Here is a 25,089-nt window from a genome sequence, read left to right as displayed (position 1 = left end):
AACAGTTTTTCACTAACTGTACCACAAACAGTTCCATATGTACAGTCACATGCAGAGGCAGAACTGGTCTCCGTTGCTTCAGCTGTAGTTGAAAACCACTTTAAAATGTGCTGTTGTGAATGTGCTCTTATGAAGAGAGGGGAGATGGCAAGGGAAGAGCTTTGTTGTAAAAGGTTTATTTGTGTCGGAAAATTATGCCTATGCAGCCTCAAGTTGAGGTATGCAGAGTTCTGAATTTTGAGCTGGGCCCTCTGATATAGAAATAGTCCAGATTATAAACTTTCTAACACAATTTGAAGTATTAGAAAGCAGGCATTCTTTATTACAGCACTGGACACATTTGAAGGATTTTTCCTCTGATGGAATGTGTATTGTGAAACTTTACAACAGTATTTAATCCATTGTGATCATACACATTCATTACAATATAATTCCTAGGTAATACATAAACAACCTTTTCCTAGAACTCCTTTACATGCCTCTGCCTCTTATTGGAAGTCTTTTTATGGTCCTAAAGGGTCATCTAAAGGGGTCTAAAGTGGTCATATTTACTGAGACCTTCCAATTTTCTAAATGACCTTGCTTTGAACTTCTCTTAGGGCATGCACTATTGTTTCTTGTTATATAACTTTGCCACAAAAACCACTTAAGTTCCTCATTATCTGTTTATCCACTGCTTCCAACTGCCTTTAATATCCTGTGTGTCTACTTTTACATTCCTTAATCTAATTTTATAGCCTTTAGTTTTAGTCTAATTTTCTAGCCTTTCTAGTCTTTTAAGCTCTATTTTGCAACTTCAAGGGAACTGGAAGTTTCTATTCTCTGTGTTGTCTGTCAAGTCCTCCTTTTTCTTGAGACTGTCTCTTTGAGGCAAGTCTCAGTGCTTGATTTTCCAGCACAAAGTGTTACAACATCTATAACGTTGAATCATAATACAAGCAAGTACACGTACTACAATGATTACAATGACTGCCACAAGTGCATTTTGTAGCAGTCTACAATTTGGTAGCCATGAAGTAAACCAGTCTCACCAAGAAGAATGTTCCTCTTTCTGCTAGTCTTCTACTGCTCTTTCTCTTGGGATGATTCCTACTTTTGAGCTTCAAACCCATCCCTGATGTAAGAACACTCCTGTCCTAGCACACATTCCTCCCTGGCTAGCAAGCAGATAATCTAAGGCTGTGCAATTCTGTACAGCCACGATTCATGTTTGTTGGCGCTCATAGGATGTGCTATTTCATATTTTAATAGTATTGTTTGCCACTTCTTCATAATAATCTATTTAGTTTGTTAATATAAATTCCATAGTGCAAGGCAGCACGCCTGGGGCATAGAGTGCAGTGTTTTGCCTGAATATACGAGGTAGTTATTGAGGTCTTGCCCCACCTTTAACATGCACATCCCTTGGGATGTAAGGAGTTTGATAGGGATGACCATAGAGCAGCTCGTAGGGGCTTAGTTTTTCTGTGCCCTTAGGTTGGGTGCTAATTCTCAACAAAGCAACTGAGAGCATTTGTACCCAAGTCAATGAGGTTTGTTGACAGATTTTACTGAGTTGGAGCTTAATAGTGTAATTCATGCTTTCTGCTTTTCTGCTGTCTTGTGGTCAGTAGGGAGTATGTCATTCCCACTGAATTCCCAAGGCCTTGATAACTTGTTCCACTATTTTTGCTGTAAAATGAGACACTCTGATGACATTCCTGAAAGAGCCTCAAAGTATGGATTTATTTGATTTATCAACATTTTTACTTCTTTTGTTGGTGTAACAGGGTGACCACTTCAGGTCACCCAGAAAAGGTATCCACTATGACTAAAATATCTTTATAGCTGTCCTTATATGTGAAAGTTCTGTAAAGTCAATTTGCCAGTAATCTTCTGGGGAATTACCAGATTTGAAGTCCCTATTACCACTTTGTTTAGAGTATTGGGATTATTTCTTTTACGTGAGCCACACTTTTGAGTCTTTGAATATACCATTTCAGTCATCTTGGAGCTAATCACTTTCTTAAGTGTTTTAAAGACTTTTCTGCACTCCAGTGTGTAAACTTGTGCTCTTTGTTTGCTATTTCTCTCATAATTGTCTTGGGAACTATTGCTTGTCCTGGAGGAGTGAATGCCTATCCACTGGGGCAAAATCAAGCTTCTAATGCTTCAGTTAACTGACAATCCTTTGCACTATATTCTGACTTAATATCTGCTAGACTAATCTCTTGTTGTGGAAGCAAAACGTGGATGCCTTTTTCTGCAGCCTCTTTAGCCGCCCTTGCCCCGAAGTATGGAATGATTTCCACACTTTGGCCCATTTCCACATTTTATTTGTCTAGTGTGTTCTACAGTGCCCAGTTGCAACTTCAGCTGGTTCCTGTACTGCTTCCAATAAGTGTAATGTTTGATTGATGTACCTGGTGCTGATAACAAACACTTCTTCCAAATTGTCCTGTGAGCATGCATTACACTGAAACCACACTTAGAATCCATCCAGATGTTTTCTTCCAATGCCTGTGTTAAAGTAACCAGCCTTCTGTACAGAAACATCTGACTTTAGAGCCTTAGATTCAATTACCTTGCTCAGGGTAGTTATCATGGATTCTGACCTGTGTTTTCTTTTGCAAATGAAGCTACTTCCATCCCAGTATAGTTCTCAATCTGGATCCTGTATTGTGATATCCTTTAAATATGGTCAGCTGTAATAAACTTCAATCTTTTGTAGGCAATCATCTCATGATGCCTCATCATGAAATACTCTCTACTTCAGTGGCTGACAGAAACATAGCAGGATTAACAATAGAGGAGGATAGTGGCATCTTCTTTTATTCTAATTTGCTTAGGCTTTCCATAGTTAGTCTTTAAACTTTATTTTGCAGCTGCAAGGGAGCTGAAAATTTCTCTAGGTTTTCTGTCACATCCAGTGTAAGAGCTGGGAGAAGTAAAGAAAATAAGTGGGGAAAAAAAAATTCTTTTGTTCATGGTGTTGCTTATGCATTTTGTCTAATAATTGTTTAGGGCACAATGAGGAATCCCTGGTGCAGAAAGCTGGACTGGAATATGTGCATCTCTCTGAGTATTGCCCTAGCCACAGACTTGTTTTTTCTTGCATATGCACTCTTTGAATCTCATTTTCTTTTCTGCCTGGTGGCAGCCTGGTAACAGACAGCTGGAGCACTCCTCTGAGAGGCAAGATATGTTGGTCTCCCTGGCAAAGAGCCTGACCTCTACCATTTTATAAGCAGAGAGTGACAGTGCTATTAATAAATCCCTCTTCTAGCTGCATTTTCAAGGGAGTATATAGCCTGCCTGTTGTGCTGCTGAGCCTAGATATCAGCAGCACATGATAGGTGTATTGTGAATATCAGGAGTGAATTGGGCCCCTGAGGGAAGTTGGGTTCAGAACAGTTTCAGGGAGCTCTGCAGGCTCCTTACGACAGAAGGCAGGAGTGCCTCCTTCCCAGCTCCATCTCTCAGCTGGGGACACAGCCCTCTCCCACCCAGAAGCTGAGCTGTAGGCACTTAACTCTAGGTTGTTTTGGCAGTAACATCTAGGCTTCTACTGTCATCAAAATATTTGGGGTGCTGGTTTGAACTTAATGCTGTAACCAGTCTTTTGGCTCTTTGGTCATCTGGAAGCTCTCCCATTTCCATTCTGATCAAAGGCAGCTGACTGGTAGTTTTGCATTTGACTGCAAACAGGTGGTGGTAGGCAGAGTTTCTTTCTTTCCTAGATACAGCTGGAAGAAAACTAAACACAGCAGTCCGTCAGTAATGAAACCTTTTCCATTAGAATGAAATATTATGATTTAGATTAAAATTTCATTTGAAATAAATGAATCTCTGAAAACATGAGCTACCTTGGAAGAGTGAATTCAAAATGATTTATTCAGTATTTTGCAGTTATCTGCCCTTTGACATACGGACTCAACTCATAACATTTTTTGTGTTGAATGCAAGGGAAGAAAAGTACTTTGAACACTTCTCAGTTTTTTAGTATGAAACTTCACACTCAATCATTGCTGGGAAACATGCTAACAATTGTGAAGTGAATGAGGATTTAGGTCATATTTGTAAAGCTGAGTGTTCTTGCAGATGAATATTCTCATTAATGCTTTGTAAACCAAATGGACTTAATTTTTCATTAAACATTTTTGTGGTAATGCAACAAGACTTGCCTGTAGCCAACATCAGCTTAAATATTTTAAAGGGTCTGCATTTGTCAAGGTCTCTAAACATCAGGTTAAGCTGGTGAGGTGAGAGAGACTTACAGAACTTAAAAAGCTTTGCCAACAGCCAGCAAAATTGTTAGACTGTGAGAAATGGAGTTTCACAGACCAAGGCTTAGTCTCGTAATGGAAACTTTGCAAAATGGTATTCCAAATATCTCTGGTTATTTCTTTATTTCAGGTGTAAATATGAGTGGCTTAGACTTCAAAGTCATGTTTATGGGAGATGTTTCTGTGATTTAAAACAGATTTGTATTCCTGTAGGACCCAGTCTTGCAAAGACTTCCAGGTGTGCTTTATTTATGCACTCTGCATAGCTCCATTCAAGTCAGTGAAGCTTGAAGTGACAAAACAGGAATCATGAGAACTCACCCAGAAGTAAGAATTTGCAGAACTGCACCTGACATGTTTTTATTGTGCAGCAGAAAAAAAGGCAATGGTTTAAGGCCATGAAGAGAGTATTAAAAATGAATGAATTATGGGAGGCCAGAACCTGCATAATGCTTCTTGGACAAGATTTTTTTTACACATGTCCACAAATGAACACTCTCACCATACAGAGCCTCAAGCAATTTCTGTTGTCAGGATGCAAGATAGAAGACTGCATTATCTCTTTTTAAACTTTTGCTGTGTTGTCTCTGTAATTGCCCAATTCAAAACAGTATGATAGTCACACGGTTAACCCTTGAATGCTTTGAAACTTAAAGAGACATTGAAATTTTTAGCATCAAATGTTCCCTGAAATAAAACACAAAATCCTCATATATTAATTGCATTTATTTTGCCATTACAAGCAAATGAACTTTTTCTTTTTTTTTTTACATTTCACCTAGTTCTGGATTAGACATTCCAAGACCAATGCCTAGAAAAGGGGAAAAAATCATGGGTAGCATGCATCTTGCTCTATTACCTTACTTCAGGAAGAAATTTAGGCACATGTTGAAGAAAGATCCTGGACAGAGCAGCAATTAAACAGGTGCTTTACCTGCACTTACTTCAAGATTTAAGTACGTTTAAAATTACATGCATGTGCAAGAAAGAGCAGTATGTGGAGGTCTCAAGGAACAATGTCCCTCCTGAATAATTCTTAACTAATTACAAATGCTTGTCTTAGAGGTTTTCTGAAGTTACCAGAATAAAAACTTTGTAATGTAGAGTCATTAAAAGAAAATAAACTGTGTGTTTTTCAAGGGAATGGTTGTCAGATCTCTTATGATTGTTCTAGAGATTACTACTTCAAGAAAGCTAACAAAATGGTTATTGGATTTAAAAGTTATTCTCTGTAAGCAAATGTCACTTTTAAATACTCCAGCTATTATGCTTGTGTTTGCATTACTGTAGGGATTTAAATGGTACCATTTGCATATATTATCCTAGTCTCTAATGTTCACTTAGTGAGTTAAAATTAAGATAAGTTGTGTAAATGAAACAGCTTGCTGGCTGTAGATAAGGTCATTTAAACTGCTGTACCTGGACTAAAAGTGATGCACTTGGGGGAAGGCATATACACACTAGGCTTTGTTTGTGAAAGTAGCATGTTTAATTGCATGTAAGGTTTAGTTTGAAATAAAAACAGAAATAGAAAGATAGCAAACACAGAAATATGTGTAAGATTGACATATTTGCCTTGAGAGGGGAAGGCTAGGAATGTATGTTTAGTCTTCTCAGGTGTGGGGATATACATACAAATAATTTTCTCTATATAACATTCTCTCAATATTTGTATTTATGTACTTAAACCACGTCCCAGATGTTTTGAGATTTTAATAACATGGAGTTCTCTTCGCCCTTCTCTCCATCTTACATGCATAACATTCTCTTCTGACAGCATGAAATACTTTTCCTTGTTGTCCTTAAGGGAGGTCTAGCCAGCTCCAGCCCAGGAGTACTTGGCAAAGCCTGACCTGTGACATTCACGTGTTCCTCTCTGATAGTCTGCCTAGAAATCTCTGTTCTTTCACCTTCAAATTTCTCCTTGGAAGTTTGGCAGTGATTGACTTTTGACCCCCAAAGTTAATGTTTTATTTTTAAATACTCACCTAGCCTGCATTTTTTGATACTGAGCATTTTCCATCGGTCTAATCTTCTTATCTGTAATTTTCAAGGATCTTAAGGGGGACCGTTGCTGACCATCCCTCTAACACAGCCTGGAGGGACATGACCAATTACTACCCTCAAATCTACTTAACTCATCCTTTTCTCTTGCAAAATACTTTGCTGCTTTCCTTCATTAGTCCACCTTTGGCTCATTGACCACCAAATAACTGCTGAGTTTTCTTTTCTGTATGTAAGTTAAGATAAATTTATTGTATATTGGTGCCACATTTTTCAGCTTTTCTGCCTTCCTTACTCATTTAGAATAAATGTGTAATCTGTTTAAGAGCTGTTAAGAAACTCTACTACAAGGGTGTTCATTTGAGTTGTGTTAGGCTGCTGTGAGTACCCATGGTTACTTTTATGTGCTAATAGTTCCCGAACTGGGGATTTTGAATTTCTGTGTGGATTTTCTGTGATTAGAAATGGGAATCATCTTAAAAGCTGCATGGAAGCTTAAAATGAGATATTTATGTAATGCTGTTCTACTTATGGTACAGCAGATCAACATGTTCTACAGCAACCTCTCAATTTGTGTAAACCCTGAGTACAGTACAAGGTTTACAGACCAAAGGGATTGCAGGGATAGATTGCAGGAAGTATTGGTAAGAAGAAGAAAAGTTAGGAAGCATGCTGTATAAAAGACATAAAGATATAAAAGACATCAATTTGTCATAGCCATTACCCCTAAATCGCTTTCCCTCCCTCCTTCTTTCCCTCCTCACAGATTTTCTTAGCAAACTGCAACTTTCTGAATGCACTGTAAGAAGTTCCTTTTCTTCCCCATCCCATGGGGAAGGGTGAATGAGAGGGTGTGTGGGGTGTAGCTGCTGGACAAGGTTAAACCACAAGAAATTATTAGTCACAGAGTGTGTGTTGTGTTGTAGATGATAATACAGAACTAATATATTTCTTCTATAATCTGGCTTAATAATGCTTTTCACTGAGTTATTTTCCCCCACAGTTAAGTGTTTGTGTAGCTTTTTGTAATCATATGAGGAAGTATCATAGGGAAATCATAGGGGGAGTATAGAGAAAATAGATTCTAAACTACTAGGTTGCTCTAAAATATGTGAAATGCATCTTTGCAGCAATGAGAGTTCTGGCATGGTTCTTTTGCAAGATAGTTTTGGTTAATTTGATAATCTGAGAGCACAGAGTACCTGGTTTTGAGCCAGGCTCTGCCCCTGGCTGCACACTGAGTTGCCTATTGCTTGTATGCAGGCCTGGCAGTGCAGCAGTGTATGCACACGTACATCACATGGATATGATGTGCATGGATGATAAGGCAGCAAATCCTTTTTTCCCTGATGTGTTCTGCAATGTAGTAATGACTTTCTCATGGAATTTTTCTGTGTGAAAAATATAGGAACTTAGAGAATTACTCTTCACACTGTTCAAGAGAAATGACTCCCAACATTTATCAGTCCTTTATAACCACTTTAAAACTGCCACTGGGAATGCCTGACAGGGGAAGGCAAGACCACACGATCTGAGAATGGTTACTGCCCTTGTGGCAAGGAATGGCAGCCAGCTGCCTGTCCATTTCCTTATGGCACTAGCAAGGAAGGAGAGAGGCATTGCTTTCTGCTTTCCATTTCTCCTCTGGGCATGAAGTAGACTTCCACAGTACTGGAAGGGAAGGTCAAAGTGAAAATTTGTTATTCCTTTTGGCTTCTGTCCTTCTTCAAACAGGTCTTCACACAGTGGATTTTCAGTTGCACATTTGCCATCAGCCTCACTAGGAGCTAAAACTTCACTAACCTTAACATTAATCAGAATTATGGGTTGTTGCTGCTCAATTATTTAGCTGCTGTTGTTTAACACTAAAAATCAGAAAATAGTCTGTTTTTCTCTGCTGAAAACCCTTCAGGCCAGCCTAAACTGAGCTGCAATTGGAAACAAATGAGTTGATGCTGCTGAGCTCTTCCTGGCAATGCCATTGCCAGTGGAGGCTGCCTGTGCTGGCAAGATGGCTGGAGCCTACACAGCAGTGTCAGTGTAGGGAAGGGGACTGTACAGAAACCTGAAGCTACCTTTTGTGCCATGGATTTAACCTAGGGCCCTATGGGGTCAGCAGAAAGGCTTCTTTGGGCATTGAAGTCAGATCTCTGCCACAGAGATGTGTCTTTTTGGTAGTGCCTGGGTTACTTTGAAATGCTGCATTTCAGAGATGAGCTCCATTGGTTGGAGCGTGATGTTAACAGGGCCAGGGTTGTGGGTTTGATCCCCTACAGGACATTCACTAAAGAATTGGATTTGGTGGTCGTTGTGGGTCCCAGACGTTTCTGTGAATTGACAGACACGAATCAGGTGGCAATTAAATCCCTGAATGTACAGCAGAGAGCTTTGCTGAGGACAGCAGGGCTGGCAGCGTCCTGCTTTGGGCTGCTCTGGGTGCAGCTCTGTGAAACGAGGCACTGCCATGCCCTCCTGGGGAGCTGGTGATGGAATGGGCCCTGCTTAAAAAAGAAACCAATCAGCCTTTTAAAAAGGAGAGGAAAGGTGTTGGGAAAGTCTGTCCTAAGAGTACTGAGCTGCTTAGCCTCTCATGCCTGTAATCCTTCGTGTAGAGGGAATTTGCTGAAGCAGCAGTCTGTGGCTCTGCTCTCTTTACCCTCTGTGTCACAGCCCTGCAGGAAATTCACTGCTTGCACACTGCTAAGATAAACCTCTCTGCCATTAGATTAATTGATTGCAATTGCAAGTGTCTGTTACTGCCACACTGTTCAAACATAGGAAAGGGAGAGAGAAGAAAAGCACAATATAAATAGAAACTATTGATCTTAATTTCTATTTATTTTCATATACTTAGTGAAAAAGCACACCTATACTGAAAAACATGTAATCAGATGTTCTCTGTAGCAGATTGAAGTAAAAAGGTGTATTGATGTTATGCTAAGAAATAATTTGGAACATTTGACACTTGTTTTTTTAATGACTTTTTTGTTTACCCTTTAATTATGTTCATCACTGTATTTTACCCTATTATTTTTTTTCTTACTTCCTAAGATTAGGAATAAAGTAGTATGTTAATTTCTTGTTTACATTTTTAAAATAATGTTTATCTCTGAATATGGAAACTGATAAACAGAGATAAAAATGTCACTTGAAAAAAATCCTTGAATTATCTTAGCAAGTAGGAATAGTCTCAAATATGAGTACAGAGTGTCATGCCAAAGGAATGACAGCTGAGGAGAGCTGTCACTGGTGGTTCTCAGATACCACAACTCCTTGCTGGTACCCATGAGCTGGGTGGTGACTCCCCTGCCTGATGGGCTTCTTCAAAGTGTTGACAGAAATATGCAACTCTTTCAGACAATGTCTGGCCAGTGGTCATGCCTTAATCAGAAAATTATGGGAGTGGATATAGCTCTTCAGGCTGGAAGTGAAATGACACACAAAATAGTGTCAGCTTTAACAATCCCATTGCTTCTGGCATTTTTTTCTGAAGGAGCACTGCTTTCTGGACACTTCTAAGCATCAATTAATGACTAAGGTTATGACTCCTGGGTTCAGTTTAAATGCAGAATATAACTGCATGCAGAGTGCTTCATATGGGTTTCCAGGCTTTTTTTGGTATGTACTCCAAAGGTCATCAGCCTGACATGATCCTGAGAATATAATAGAAGAACCAGATAAGAAATATTTACAGTTCACATAATTTTTAATGAAATATTTTAAAAGAAAGAAATTACAACCTTTTAGTAAAAAAGTAGGTTTGCATGCATCTACATTTCTGACAGAAGGAAAACAGTCTATGGGTTGTGATTGTATATGAGTTTATATAATGTTTTAAATTTTTTTGTTAAGAATTTTATAATTTAAATTCACATGAAGATTACGGGTAATTTCTGTAGTTGACTTAGAACTATTCAAGTTTTAAAAATCTGAATATTTGCTATTTGCAGTTTTGAAAATATAGTTTGTGCTATATATTTGCCTAATGCAGAGTTCCCAGGACCACAAAATTGTCCCTTTTCCAAGTGGTACATATTTATGTAATATTTCATGAAGTAGTCTACAGATTTGCAGAAAATAGGACAAGCTCTGTAAATAGAGCATGTCAGGTAGTTTTTATGCTACAAATTGACACATTTGTTCTGTGGTGGATGTTTCTCCGAGATTTCTGTGAAATCTCTAACAGCATTGCTTATTTGTCATTTCACCCACAGGTACATTTATGTTCCAATGGGAGGATCTCAGTCCAGTTTGCTTGGAACTCTATTATCTACAGCCCTCACTTTTGCCTTTGTAAGCTACTGGCATGGAGGACAGAGTTATTTGTGGTACTGGGGCGCACTTAATTGGCTTGGAGTAATTGTGGAAAATGGCACCAAGAGGATTCTTTCCATTTCACTTATTCAAGATTTAATTGTAAGTTGAATCTCTCTCCATTTCATATTCTTGCTTCCTGGCTCTATGTTCATCTGAAGTTTCTGGTTACTAGTTTGGTTTAACCAAGATTAAAAGTCATGGATAACAGGGTTAGCATTCACTTGCACACCCTCCAGTATCTGAGGTAATAACTAGTTCATATCACCAGAATTTTGCAAATTAGCAGCAAAGCAGATGGTGAAATATGCATGGTCTTAAAAGCTTCCTCTGCAGTGCTAGAGTAAGCAAATGCTTGTCACGTTGTATATGGATGAACAGAAGCCAGTTCTAACATTTGTATTCTGATTTCACTCAGGATGGCCTTAAAATATTAATCTTCACTAAAATTAGGAGTGTATATTTCTAACTATGTGTTTCCTGGACAAATGTGTGTGTAGCAGCTGCTTGCATCTGGGAACAAGCTTACACTGAGAAAACTTAGGCCACTAAAGAGCCAAGTAAAGAAAACATTATTTTGCCTTGAAATCCTCTGATATTTTCATTTAACTTATACTTTTGACCTTCATGCTGTAATTTCCAAAAGACAAAATTAACTTTGATGTGCAATTAGATGCAAAAACCACTATTTTAATTTTTATGGTAATTTTAATCTGCAGGTTTGCTCACTACTAAATTCCAAATCTTCTAATAACTATTTATGAGTAACTAATTAATATGTCTTGCTTCCTTACTAGTGATAATTGCACAGAATTCATAAGCCTATATATTGTTCTTCTGGTGGAGACTCACTCTGCAGCCTGATGAAGTCCTGATGCTCAAGGAATGCTCCTTGTTGTTCATCCTACCCATTTCAGTTTTCACTGTTGTGGTATCCTGTGTGTGGCAGCTGATACAGCTCAGTAATTTAGTCTCCAGCGACACCTTATATCACCCAATTGTCCATCACTGAAATTGTCTGGAAGCAGATTTTTTACCTTCCCAGAGAATGAATTGATCAGATCCATTAATCCTCCCTCTAGGGTGAAACTGAGCTTCACCATCTGACCAGCTGCATATGTTTGTCTCTGGACTGGAGGATAACATAGTTTTTTAGGCATCCAGCTATAGGAGGAAAGAAAAGTGTAGGGGCTTGCTTTTTGTATCTGATGTCACTGTATTAGAAATTTTAATAAAACTCCTAGGGAATTAAGTTCTTAAATATCATAGAAATTATAATGCTGATATTATGAAGGTGGAGTTATAGACGTTGGATTAATTTCTAACATGTATTTCTAATTATAGTTAACTGATGCTGGCAGTAGGGTTATTTTTTGTATAAATTAAATCCCTAGCCAAGTGCATTTTACCCCTTTCCTCCACCTTGTTTCCATCCAGTGTTTTTAAAGGCTTATCCGGTGTCTTCCATGTTTCCTTTTTTTCTCATTTATATTTGGAAATACAGTTGTAGACTTTCTTTAGAAGACCCTTTCATATCTTTTCCTAAAATAATTCTGAAGCCAGAATTTTTAAATGCATAATTTTGGCACCTACATTAGTGCATGAGGCAGATCTCACTGCAGCTATGGCTGAGTCATGATTTTCCTTGTGCCTTGAAGGTTTCTCCACAAGAACATGAGCTACAAACCACTCGTTATTGCTCTCTCCTCACTCTTCTAACTAACTCCCATTTTCTTCTTGAATGCTGATACTGGGGAGCAGATGAGTAGTTGGACTTTGCATTTTCCTTATCAAGGGGTGGAGTGATATGACATTCTCTGAGATGTACCACATTTAAAAGAAACTGAAAATTTTCCAGTGCCCTGTATAAATTTCCTCTTCCCCCTTTTAATCTGTTTTTTGGAATCATTCTTATAATCCTGTCTCAGTGAGGGGTATGCTGCAAGTATAATCACTGTGGTGTTGAAGACCCTCTTCTGAGGGATGGGTTTTTCACCTACATTTCATCTGTTGACAAGCTGAAATCCTTTGCATGCTTGTGCTTCACTCAGTTGCTGTGTTGGCTCTTGAGGGCTATTTTTGAAAAGGAAAGTCTATTTTTGTCTTCAGAATAGCAGATGAGTTTTTGAACAAATACAGAGCACAGGTTTATGCTTTTTTAAACCCATTCTTGTTCACCAAAACTCCTCATATATTATTCTTAAAGTTGAGATACATAATTCAGTTGAGCAGGAGCTATTTAATTGGAAAAAAAATATAGAAGTCTAAGTTGAATTTTAATTCTACTCTAAGATTGAGATTGTTTCTAAGATTGAGTTGATCACTAAAAGTAACAAGAATGGTATCAAAACTGCCTCCTTTTTTTTCCCCCTCACTCTATATTGTCTCAATTCTCTCGCAAAGGGAAGATTAAAAACCAAAATAGAGCATAGTCAGGTCTCATCTTTCCCTGAATTCTTGTGCTGACTAAATATATGTATGTATATATCATCTATATTTATGCAGATTTTATGGAAATTTCAGTCCCAATTCTTGAAACCGGCACAAAATGGGGAAATAACACTTTTGTAGCAGTCTGACAGGTTTTAAATATTATCTCAGGCATATTGAGCTAGAATGAACAAAGCAGCACAGTTGTTATTTGTGAGAAGTAATACCAGCATATAAACAAATATGTACTGAAAACAGTAAATTCCCTAACCCAAAAAATTGGTTCTGGAACTTTTAATTTGGACTGGTTTCAAACCAGTGGCTGGTTTCCTGCATTCAGCTCTTGAAGAGCTGATGCTCTTACATCCTTTTCAGCTTTGTGTTTCAGTAAGTTGTGTGGGGAGAAGTTATCTCCATGTCTTTTTTCCCCTCTATTGATTACTTGTTAGTTCTCAGTAAATTAGAGCTGAATTAATTAATATTGTCTTTTCAGCAAGATGTTATGTATAAAACAATAAATGCTAGGCTTCCTAAGATAGGACAGATCTGGGAACTGTATATAAAGTGGGAGAAGATTCATTGTGTTTTTGTCAGATCTTTTTTTTTCTTATTTTTTCAGGTCCTATTTAGATCTGTATGGAGCAAAGTAGTGCTTTGCTTCACTGTTTCTGTATTAATTTCTTACAGATGAACAGACTCGAGTAGTATCATTTGAAATCAATGACAGAATTTGTATTGACTTTTAATAAATAACGTGTCTAATTTATGAAAGAAACTGCTAATGGCTAACATTCTCCCAGTGATTTAAAGTTTTTCCTTCTCTTTCCTTAAGGAAAACGATCTTTAGAAAGACAGATCTATAAAAAAATTAGATCTTGGTATAAAAATAGATTTAAAATGAGTTAAACCTTAGAGTAGCTGGCAACACCTTTAAGTTAATGGATTTTTGAAAAAGAAATATTTGGAAATCATCCAAAAGGAAGATGTAGCAAAGGGAGTGAAGCTGGCAGATTGATAAAATTAATGTTTTAATCTGAATTGAAATAGCAACATTTATCTTTTTAGTTCTTTAGTTAAGTGAAAACATGTCATTCAGTCTAGTAAGAATTTTTTATTCAGACATAAAGATCTCTCCTCTCAAAATCATACTATGATGAATTTCTGATTAAAGATCTTATTTTTAGATTTATTTGGTAAAAAACTAAATGCACCACAAGCAATTCATTTTGGGAAATCGACTAAATTTATGTATGGCCTATTTTAAATTTTTACTATCCTTGTAAGTGTTTTGTTTTTTTAAAGTATAGAATACTTTGATTTCTAACATTTTCATTTATGGCTGCAATGAGGTGCACTAATTAAGTCCATTTCAATATGCTGTCGTTTCCATGTGCTTTGCAAAAGGGGAAGTAATTTATATGATGTCCATGTTTTTCTTAGTGGTTTAGGTTAGACTTTGTTAGTGTGTTAGATTATTCTTTTCCCCAGAGGAAAAAACTCCTTACATTTGTCTGTGTAGTTAAAAGATCACCATTATTTTGTGCACCAAAGATGGGGTCAATGACAACTGGGATTCTCACTTTCCATGGAGCAGAATTTTAGATGATTGTCATAGTTTGGGTGGGGTGAGGCATTTTTTGTCTGTCTTTTTTTCCCTCTGCTTAATTTTGTTTGCCCTATTTGTTCTGCTAGATGCATTAATATTTTTACAGTTATTCATAATAAGTTATGCATTGTGCAGTGATCCTGCAGACAGCTGCTGTGAAGCATAGAAAAGTTCTAAGTGGTTAGCCAGACCTCTGGGCTCTGGTTCCACAGGGAATTAAACTGAACTGAAAGCTCATTGCTGTTGAAGGGGGAAAGGTTTAATTCCTCTTTCCTCCCTTCCTTGCAGTCTCACCACTTCCTCCTCCTCACACCTTCCTGCTGGAAGCTGTGCTCAGCTGATCTAGCTCTTTATCTCAGCAGAAAGCTCTACCTCCTTGGGTTATTTTATTGCTAGATGCTTTGATTCATGGAGAGGAATCTGAAAAGCACCCAAAGCAATACGGTGTAAGAGACAAAAGCCAAGGGAAGGAAATGGAAGAGGAGGAGCTCGACTACTTGGAACCTGCTGCTTGTAAATGTGCATGGGGTAGCAGACTGAACCTCTGTATTTAAGAGCAGTGGGACAAAGAAGCTAATTGAGTTTTTCTGCATTAATTACTCAGGCTATGCTAGGGCACACATTCAGCCTAACCAAGATGGAAATGCCTGTATTTTGCAATTGTATATACATATACAATGTATATTCAATGTATATGTCCTATATACATTGAAAAATGAGTATTTCCTTTAAGTGTCAGAATTTCTTTTTGCAAGTATAACTCATGTTAAACTACCATGAGACAAGTAAAGTTTCCTTCCGTAGTAGAGACAAGATCTGACTAAACATCACGAAGTCATTCCAGGGACGTATGTCTGTTGACCACCTTGCAAGATTAAAGCTTTAATAAGATCTCTGCAATAAATAAAGACCCTAACAGCTGTTCTTGAGCACACACTGGGCTTTGATCTTCCTCTTACTTCATTTGGTGGAAAAAGTATTTATATCACTTGTTTACTATTGTCAAGCCAGTCTGGCCTTTTCTTTTTTTCAATAGTTTTGTATAATTCTTATGTAATTTTATTGCAGCATGATGATTCGGTTGCCAATGGTACTCTCTTCGTAACATCTTTATGTACTTGCTGTAGAATTGTGTTGAGTTTGTTGCTTCACTTTCTAAGAATGAACAGATTCCCTTAATCAGACTCTTATTCTCTGATGCAGAGTTTGTTTTTGAGGCTAGGTACCAACCATAGTGTCAAAACCCAGACTAGGGGGAGGGGTTTGCCACCTGCTTCCTAATCCCCACCCTGACCTTGAGTTCAGCCATGTCACTGCTCTAACCAGAAATCTTTACTATCCAAAGTAGACATACTCTGACTCAAAATTGGTGGAAACTTGTTCTTCTACATGTGAACATTAGTCAGGGCAGATTTAGGATTACTGATCTTTGGTATTTAGAAGCAGCAAGCTGAGTCAAGGTGCTGTTTTGTACTGAGATGCTGAATGGCCATCAGAGGTAAATAGGTGTTGCCAGATGCATCCCAGTCAGTCCAGGGACTTCTAGCTTTGCTGACAGTAGTTCTGAGTCAAGTGATTCTTGCCACGTTTCTGCTTTTGCTTGATTTTATTTTCTTCTCTCTTCTCTACTCTCCTGTGGTAAGGTTTCATTTCTCTTAATGGAAATAAATCCCTAAACGTTTTGAGTGCCCTGCTGAAAAGTGCTCACATGGTCACACACTTGCATTGTGGCACTGGTTTTCTTTGCTGAGGGAATTTCTCATCTCAAACTCAGTAACATAAAATGAAAATGTAGTAGAGAGACAAGCATATGCAATATGAGACTTTTGTGTGGTGAATGACAAAAATGACTGAAGAAATATTTCAGGGGTAATAGTCTATTATTTTCTACCTTTTGAGGGTTTTTGGGTTTTTTTGGTCTAATCTTTGCAAGAAATATTATTTTTAATGCCAGAAGTGGAGAAACTGTTGTGATTTTTCTGATATGATTACTGCTCTGCTCCAGACAACAATGTCAGCTGGGAAGCCCCTGGCGTAGCTGCTTGGTCATTAAAAAACCCATTTCTCCCACCTACCAGCATTATTTACTTCCTCTTCCATTTTGGAGACATTGGGCAGTTTTCTGGTGCTCAGTCAGTAATGCTATTTGAAAAGCAAGTAAATCATGCTACAGTGTGAAAACGATGCAGAATGATGCAGCTTATGTGCTTCTTTGTTACTGTTGCATGAATACAGCCCCCCTCTGTGGTTTGCCTCAAAAATTAGTCCAGGCAATAGATGTCAGCAATTACAGAAATATGAGTTAAAGTCCTGAGGAGTGGTTGCACTCTGGTCTTCCTGCTCTGCCTTGAGCTACAGAACGTTGCTGCAGGGAAAGCATTGTCTTCATTTGCTGAGAGTGTTTATCAAATGTCTCCATAGGGATTATTGCTGTGTATAATTTATTTGGTAACAGTCATAAAGGGCAAGATGAAAATTCAGCACTAATAATTAGTGAAGTTAGAGCCCTTTCCAACTAGGTTGCAATGTAAAAGATAAAAATGTTAAAATGTGGATGAGGGAACTGAGAGAATCAGCATGGACAGAATGAGAACCTAAAGAACGAAAACAAGGATGTCAAGGATCTGGATGCAGAGAAAAATGCACAAATCTCTCAACCACTGAGAGCTGAGACACATTTACAGGAGCATGTACACTGCCATTACTTGTCTAAATTCCCTGCTTTAAACATAAAACAGAAAAGAGAATGATGCATTTCAGTGCTGTTAATTTTGCACTTTTCACAAGCTGCCACTTAGAAAAGAATAAATGGGCAGGTTCTTTGAGAATGAAGAGTTAAACGTAGAAGTACAGAAATTTACTTTTGTGTATGTCAAACTTTCACACATGCATCTGTAAGTGTAGTGGATACAGAAGAGCTGGTAGGAGGCTTTCTTCAAACAGAAGGGGGAGTTGGCTGTTTGCTGAGAGATGCTATAAATGTAGATCTTTTGGAAAATCTAAAAATGAAATGGTGCTAGTGCAAGACAGCGTTTTGTTGAGTGAATGTTTAGTAAGACATCAATAGAGAAGATGAGTATCTTCTCAAATACTATATATAGCATTTATTCCTAAATTCAGAATCAAGTTCTATTTGTGAAAATAGATCTTAACTGACAGCTGCATGATTTTAATTGTGTGGTCCTCTTTTTATAGGAGTTATGTAGGGAATTACAGGTTGTTTGCATCATCCTGTCTCTTGGAAAAATGCTGTCAGTTCCTGCTTTCATGTGTGAACCTTCCAGGAGCTAATTTTTAACTTTGCTTTGGAAGGAAAGTGTATACCTTGAAAAGAAATATGACCTCAAGCCACAGTTCAGGTTGGGTAGATGGGAGGGAAAAACTGCAAGCAGAATGAAATGCCAGAAAAATGAAGCAAACTGAAGTGAAGAGGATGTTTCTGGGTTAGAGTTAGGTGAAGAACACAACAAATAGGAATGTTTGCCATGATTTCTGAAGGGTACAGTGTATGTTGATAAGGAAGTAAATTTGTTCTAGTGTTTAGTGTGGAAGTTATTGATGGATAAGATCTGGTAGCACATCTTGTTCACTTTCCTCTTACAGGCCTGTTCTTATCTTGGTATGTTGCAGCCCTAGGGATTCCATAATTTCCTTTAGATTATTTAATAAATTAATATTTTGTACATATGTTCACCCATAATTCTTTATTTTTGTTGCTCTTCTGTTCTGTGCTACAGTCTCTATTCTTACTCTGTTGAACATCTGTCCCTCAGCTTCAGAGTGCAGGAATGTGTACCATATTGAGATGTCAGCCTCTTACAAGCTGCCTTTCCCTGGCTCCTGTTGATCTTCAAGCATAACTTCTACTATCATTAATGAGCACATGTAGTCCCTCCCTTTGTTTCTGCAGTCTCCCAAACACACTTTTGTCACTATGACCCATTGCCCACTGACAATGTGTATTACCAAACATAAGATGCTCCATTGCTTGGACCCAACTCATCTTTATTTCTACTGCTCACTTTAAAAATTAAATAAATTGACATTCTGTTTGGCAGAGCTTTGTCACAATTTTCAGCCTTTCCTCCGTCCCATCTGCTCCCCCAGCTGCTCAGTCACACCCTGCCCTCCATTTTCAGTGTGCCAAACTGCAGATAGATAAAATAGCTGGTAACTGTTAGTCAGGATGTGTCGCCTCCCTTCCCACTGTCCCATCTGCTCCTCGCTCTCTTTCAGCTTTTCACCCATGCTCCTGGGTTTTTTTTTTGCTGTCCCATTATTTTTGGCAAATGGCTGCATTGCGGATGACCCAGATTTAGGATATGTATTGGGGTGTTCGCTCTTGCGGTGATGTGGTGGTGATTCCTGGGACTCAGGGGCATTGAGGAGTTGGCTTGTCATTCACCTGAACATATTTTCTAAATGAAAGTACTTGAGGAGGGCTGGCACTTTTAAGATTGACTGGGTGGTATCCCTTCTGTAGAAAAATATGGAAGTTGTGAGAGGGGCTTATCCTTTAGCTGGGCTGAAATGGAGGGTGAAAACCGAAGCTCAGAAAATTGCACTAGTAAAATGAACTTTGAGGCTTTTTCTAAGCTCTTTGCTGATATGTATAAGAACACCACCTGTACCCCTCCTGTACTGGGCAGCTTTACTCACAAACACTTTATCCATCCGTCCCATCCCCCCAAAAGTCCTTGTAAACCCTAAATAGCAGACTATTGCAAAGAACGTTTAACTTAGTTTTTGTGACGTAAAGATGAGTCAAGAATGCATCAGATTTTAAGCATTGTTTGTCTAATAAAAACCTTGAGGAAATTGAAAGGATGGAAAGGTAGGAAGCACACTTAGTCTCCTCTCATACACAAGGAGAGGCAATGAAAGATAATGCAGGACTAGGTGTTTTTTTCATGGTAGTTAATTTGCTCTATTTCTTCAACACAACAAATAGAGGAGCTTCTTTATCTTTTTTGGCTGCTAGGTTTGAGTGGGAGAGAATGAAGTCTGTAGCACAAATAGTTATAAAGTGTTTTATGCTTTAAAAAAAGAATTCTCTTCTAAAAGTTATTCTAGATTATCTTGATCCTTAAAAATCAAAGGCAGAGGAACATAGAATAATGTAATCTCTAGTGTTGCAGTTTGTAATATCAGGTATGTTTCATGTCACTCTGGTCATAGTATCTGACAGTCTTCTTCCACAGTGCATATGTTCACATAAGAAATAATTCAGCTGCTTCTCCAGTTTTACCATACGCTCTTGTTTTGCCATGTGCTTGGATCCTCAATTCTCTGGATGGGTAACTCATAAAGATACAAATGTTGTGAATCTCTGTTTTACTCCATGAAGATCGACTCTTGCTTAAATTGCAGGAAATTTAATTCCTTTACATGAGACTTGTTAAAGTATTTTTAGTATAGGCAAGCTCGATAACGTCACTGACTTTATGGAGAAGTTTTCTTTAATCTGTCCCAGAACAGCTGTATAAATGAGATGTTTTACAAACGCAGCACATGTAGATATTTTCCATCTTATGAGTGTTTGCCAAGAAGTTACCAGCTAATGTCTGTCAGGGGAGACTTCCTGTCACTTGTCACTGTGTCATCGAGATGGGTTTGCAGCATGGTAGAAAACTTGTACCCCTGTTCCTGAGCTCTCCCTAACCCAGCATGATGCTTGGGACCTGCTCCCAGAAAAAGCCACTGCAGTTGGATTTGGTGGCTCTCTCAATAACCAGCCTTTGGGATATGCCAGATCACCATGATTGTCACCATTTTTTGCTAGAAAAAGTTTAAGAGCGGCTGATGTAGGAAAATGTAGGATTGCTTCCCTGTTAAAATACTGAGGGATCCATTTTTGTAAAAAACTTAAGTGTGATGTTGTGTATAGGACTGCAGTTTTGACTAGTATTGTGTACTGGCTGATATTGTGTACAGGACTACAGCTAGTTTTGACTGCTCTACAGAATTCAGTCTTGGGTGTCTCCTCAGCTTCATAGAATTGTTGAATAGTTTGAGTTGGAAGGGACCTTAAAGATCATCCAGTTCCAATTTCCTGCTGCGGGCACAGACACTTTCTACTAGATCAGGTTGCCCAGAGCTCCATCAATCCTGGCTTTGAACACTTCCAGGGTTGGGGCATCCACACCTCCTCTGGGCAACCAGTGCCTCTTCACCCTCACAGTAAAGAATGCTTTTCTAATACCTAATCTAAAGCTACACTCTTTCTGTTTGAAGCCACTCTCTCTTGTCCTGTCACTACCAGCTTCCATCTGGAAGGCTGGATTACTTAGTCTTCCCCACAGCATTTTCTCTGTTGTTGGCTAACTCTGACAACTAAATGTATTTGCCTGGACCCTCAGTTTAATCTTTCCATGCCATTCAGTGATATCACTGTGAACAGTCCTGCAAAAATGTGAATTTACTGTTGGTAGCTCTAACTGACCCTAGAGAGAAGTTCCTTTAAATTCTGCTCTACTGCCTGGAGCCACTTCTCCTGCCATGTTTGTGTATTTTGTGCTCATAGTGGTGTAATTAACTTGCATAGAAAATTAAATAAATATTTTCTCTCTAACTTAAAATTACACCATGTCCTTTACCTTAACTCTCAATTCTCACCTAAATGATCTGTCCTGGTCTGTGTTGTCCTTCATCAGCTTTCTCAAGGGACAACCATTAAACAAGCTTCCCATTTTTGGCTTGGTTTCCTCTTAGAAGCTAAATATGACATGCATATGTAAGTGGAAATAGATTTAGGAATGGAAATGTTTGGACCGTGCAATTTCTTTTCACACTGGTTTTCCTCCTCCACTCTCAAACATGTAAGATTTGCTTGTCAAGGTGCCCCACTACATCATTGTACCATTTAGTTTCCTAAGATGGCTGCAAAGGCTGCAAAGTTGAGAGAGCTCTGATTGCAGTCAATTTTGCTAGACCAAACAATGTTCAGAGGGAAGTTTTTTCCAACATCTGGCAAAAATGTCTGAGGCTGATCTTCATGTACGGCAGGAATGGGTTTGGAATAATAACCTGAACTCCATTCAGCTTCAGGAAAGGTTGCCTGAACCAATGTTTTGCAAGTCACGTTCTATGTCATGCTGTATGCATTTGGGCTGAGTATCATGACTCTATGTCTAGTTTTTTGTGCAGTTGAGGTGCTACAGTCCATTTATTTCACCGTGTGTGGGGGAGGTGGGGATGCTAAAAGTAAAGTATGGTAAAGTATTGATGTGAGATGATAAGATGGAGCATCGAGGAGGGATGCAAATCAGGGTTTCAGCCAGGCAGCCATGGCTTCATTGTAATTTTAACACAAGACTGCCACTCTATCTTCTGACTGTATTTCCAACAAGAAAGAGGAGAGAGAAAGAGACAGCAGTAAATTCCAGAGAAACATCACAAATCCATAGCAGTTGTTTATATTGCTCTAATGGAGCATATTGGTAAAAGCATTAAATGGCATAATGAAGAGTTGTGGGTGTTGAAGGTTTTTTAAATTTTGCTCTGGTGTAAACAACTTGCTGTACATTCACAAAATCTACAAGCTTGTAGGTATATAAATAAAATTGTTGTTGTGGGTTATCTAGACCAACCGCGTTTCTTTTTCATTGCTAAATAATGCTTCCAATATATTAATTTGAGCACACTACCTGCCTGGGTACTTTCCTAGTTAGCTTATTCTAGATGGCTTGAGATGTTTAAAGAAAGTTTTGTTTTTTACTTTTATAGCAGCTGAGTAAAATTTGCATTGACATCAAAGACTGTCAGGAAAATGTGTACTTCTTTTTGGATCAATGCCTAGCAGAGCTAATGGAAATTAGCTACAGCAAAACCCAGTGAAGATTCAGTGATTGTCTAAACTGTGTCTGTCATAAACTGCTCCTTTATACCTTATAAATGGCTAAGGGCTTTTATGGTCTATACTACATTTAACTTGCCTTGTTTACCGTGCAGCACTTCTGTAGAAGGTGATGTACTGTATGTGACAGTTTAATCTATTTTTTTAGTAACTGTATTCATTTAAAAAAAAAAAAAAAAAAGCAGAGCTTTTTTAGCTATTTATGTTGTTTTAGTTGTACTGCTTTGGGTTGTAAAACAGGCAAACTTTAGAAACTTACCAAGAATGATCAGTACCTTGATGGAAAATGCAGTTAAACACCAGCTGTCTGATGGGTTATCCATCTCCAACTCTTTATACTGCTTTAGCAGAGGATTTTTTTCCCTTTCTTAATTAAAAATGTTTTTTATTTTTTAGAGTTGACAAATAAGTTTGATAGACAAAGGGAGAGTGAAAGGTAGATCTGATGACAGAAAGTGCCCTCTTTGAGCTGCAGGTTAATTCAAGCCGTCATGATCATAACTTGTCCTTATTTAAACTTTGCTGTTAACATGGATTTCATAGCGAGATTTCAAATGTTTTCTCTGTGTGCCCACACTTACACATTCTGAAAAGGCATAGATTTTTCATGTGTGTGACCATACATTCAAATCATGCCTTTCAGGAAGAGACAAACTTAAGCTGTCCTCTATTTGTGTGTGAACAGGAGAATGTATTGGAAGTCCTTGGATAGCTTTGGAGATGTGAAGTACTACAAAGGGAAAAAGTTCTTTCACTAACTCAGCTGTCTATGTCTGTGAATATTTATATAATTGTTATATTCTCTACCTCTCTCCTATCATGCCCTAATTTTCATCCAGAATTTTCAGAGAAAAATCTCAGTCTCTCTTTTCATACATGACTATTTTTCATAGCATTATATGGAAGACTGACTATTGCTCTGTTGTACGTACTGACTGATATAGAGCACTTCTCCTTAAACCTTATCTGTCCTCATTTTTGTGCTGACTCAGACTGACTCATATACTAGATATAGTTCTGACCAAGGCTAATGTTCAATTTTCCAGAGATTACTTTGCAGTAATAAGTTGAAATTGTGTTTCTCTGCCTGTAACTGTCATTTATTGGAAGATTTGTCTTTTTATAATCTAGTAGTTGAACCATTTGTTTTGATGCTTACAGAGGAGCAATCTAATTGTCTAGAAATGTATTTTTTAGGTGTGTTTTGAGCATGTGTTTATGTTGTTTCAGGTATCTGAGCATGAGTTCTGGTCTGCCTGTAGCTATTAAAGATTAATTACTGCTCTTTTTTTTTTTTTCTTTTTTTTTTTTTGGATGCTGAAGTCACAAGACTTTGTTTTTGCAACGTCACTGTTTATGACATGAAGGCTGAGCAGCCCCGATATTTCCCTTATTTTCTTCCATGCCCTGGAAAATGCTCATCACTTCATACAAAGCATTCAATCTTTGTAAATTCAAGCACCATGTACAGAGGCTTTCAGCCTGGAGCCGCAATGTACAGGATATTTTTCCTTGTGCAGTGATAAGACAATATTTCTTGGTGAAGTGCTGTAATGTCCTTTAAATTTTCCTTTAGCAACTGAATAATAGACGAAGCTAAAACTTCTTCATCCTTCTTTTACCAACTTCTTGCAGTTTCCATGCTGCACTCACACCTCAGGTGATAATGCAAAATCAGATTCAGAAAAATCTGATTAAACTAGTATATGGTGGAGAGAGACCTACTTTATTTGTATCACTAGGACCAGTTATCAACAGTAACAAAATCTGGATAATTACACTTCTTGAACATGAGCAGTAACATTTGCACTGAAAAGAAAATTTGAGATTGTATCTATATGTGAACCTTTTTTTAAGGAGGTATTTACTTGTTAAACGTTATTGCTATAACAAGATTTAATCTGATTCTAGAATCTTTCAGTGATGTCTTATTAATTAACCAGAGGATTAATGACTTCTGAAGTTGTTTGATGCTGTTTGCTGTGTACTGAAGTGATTTACTCTATATTGGATCCTACTGGAATTATCACCCAACCTAGAAGTACATTGCTACTGTTCACATCTGTCATCAAAAACTCATCAAGGAGCATATTTTGTAAAATAAGAATGATTCCAGTGAATGTATAGAACTGTGTCCCATTCTGGGCTCCCCACAACAGGAACATGGACATTCTGCAGTGAGCCCAGCCAAGGGACTGATGGTAAAGGGAATGAAACCTCTGCTATAAGAGGAGAAGCTGAGAGAACTGAGACTGTTCAGCCTGGAGGAAAGAAGGCTCAGGGGAGTCTTATCCATGTGTATAAATCCCCAACTGCAAGCTTTTCTAAGTGATATTCAGTGACAGGACAAAAGGCAGGGGGCACAGACTGAAATCCAATTTAAATATAAAAAATACATTTAAACACACAAAAAAATCTCTTTTACTTTGAGGAGTTGCCCAGCAAGGTTGAGCAGTCTTCATCACTGGAGGTATTCCATACCCAAACAGATACAGCCCTGAGCAGCCTTCTCTAGCTGATCCTGCTTTGATCTTTCTAAGTAACCTCCAGAGGTCACTTCCAGCCATCACTGTGATTCGAGACTGCTTTCAATCAGGGAGCCTTACTCAAATTTG

At 38.1% G+C, this 25,089-nt stretch overlaps 1 protein-coding gene across 2 annotated transcripts in view; it reads left to right on the top strand.

Annotated features, from left to right (window-relative positions):
• HHAT (hedgehog acyltransferase) overlaps positions 1 to 25,089 on the top strand; it is a 146,873-nt gene that overhangs the window by 63,642 nt on the left and 58,142 nt on the right. For both annotated transcript variants that reach the window (XM_088161208.1, XM_014887397.2), the window contains one exon: positions 10,484 to 10,685. In XM_088161208.1, the coding sequence (XP_088017334.1) occupies positions 10,484 to 10,685 (202 nt within the window). The remainder of the gene's footprint in view (positions 1 to 10,483; positions 10,686 to 25,089) is intronic.

This window comes from Sturnus vulgaris, chromosome 3 (assembly GCF_052056855.1).
Source record: "Sturnus vulgaris isolate bStuVul1 chromosome 3, bStuVul1.hap1, whole genome shotgun sequence".
Taxonomy (NCBI): domain Eukaryota; kingdom Metazoa; phylum Chordata; class Aves; order Passeriformes; family Sturnidae; genus Sturnus; species Sturnus vulgaris.
The sequence above is the reverse complement of the archived record's forward strand: the minus strand, read 5'-3'. Positions and strand labels throughout refer to the sequence as shown.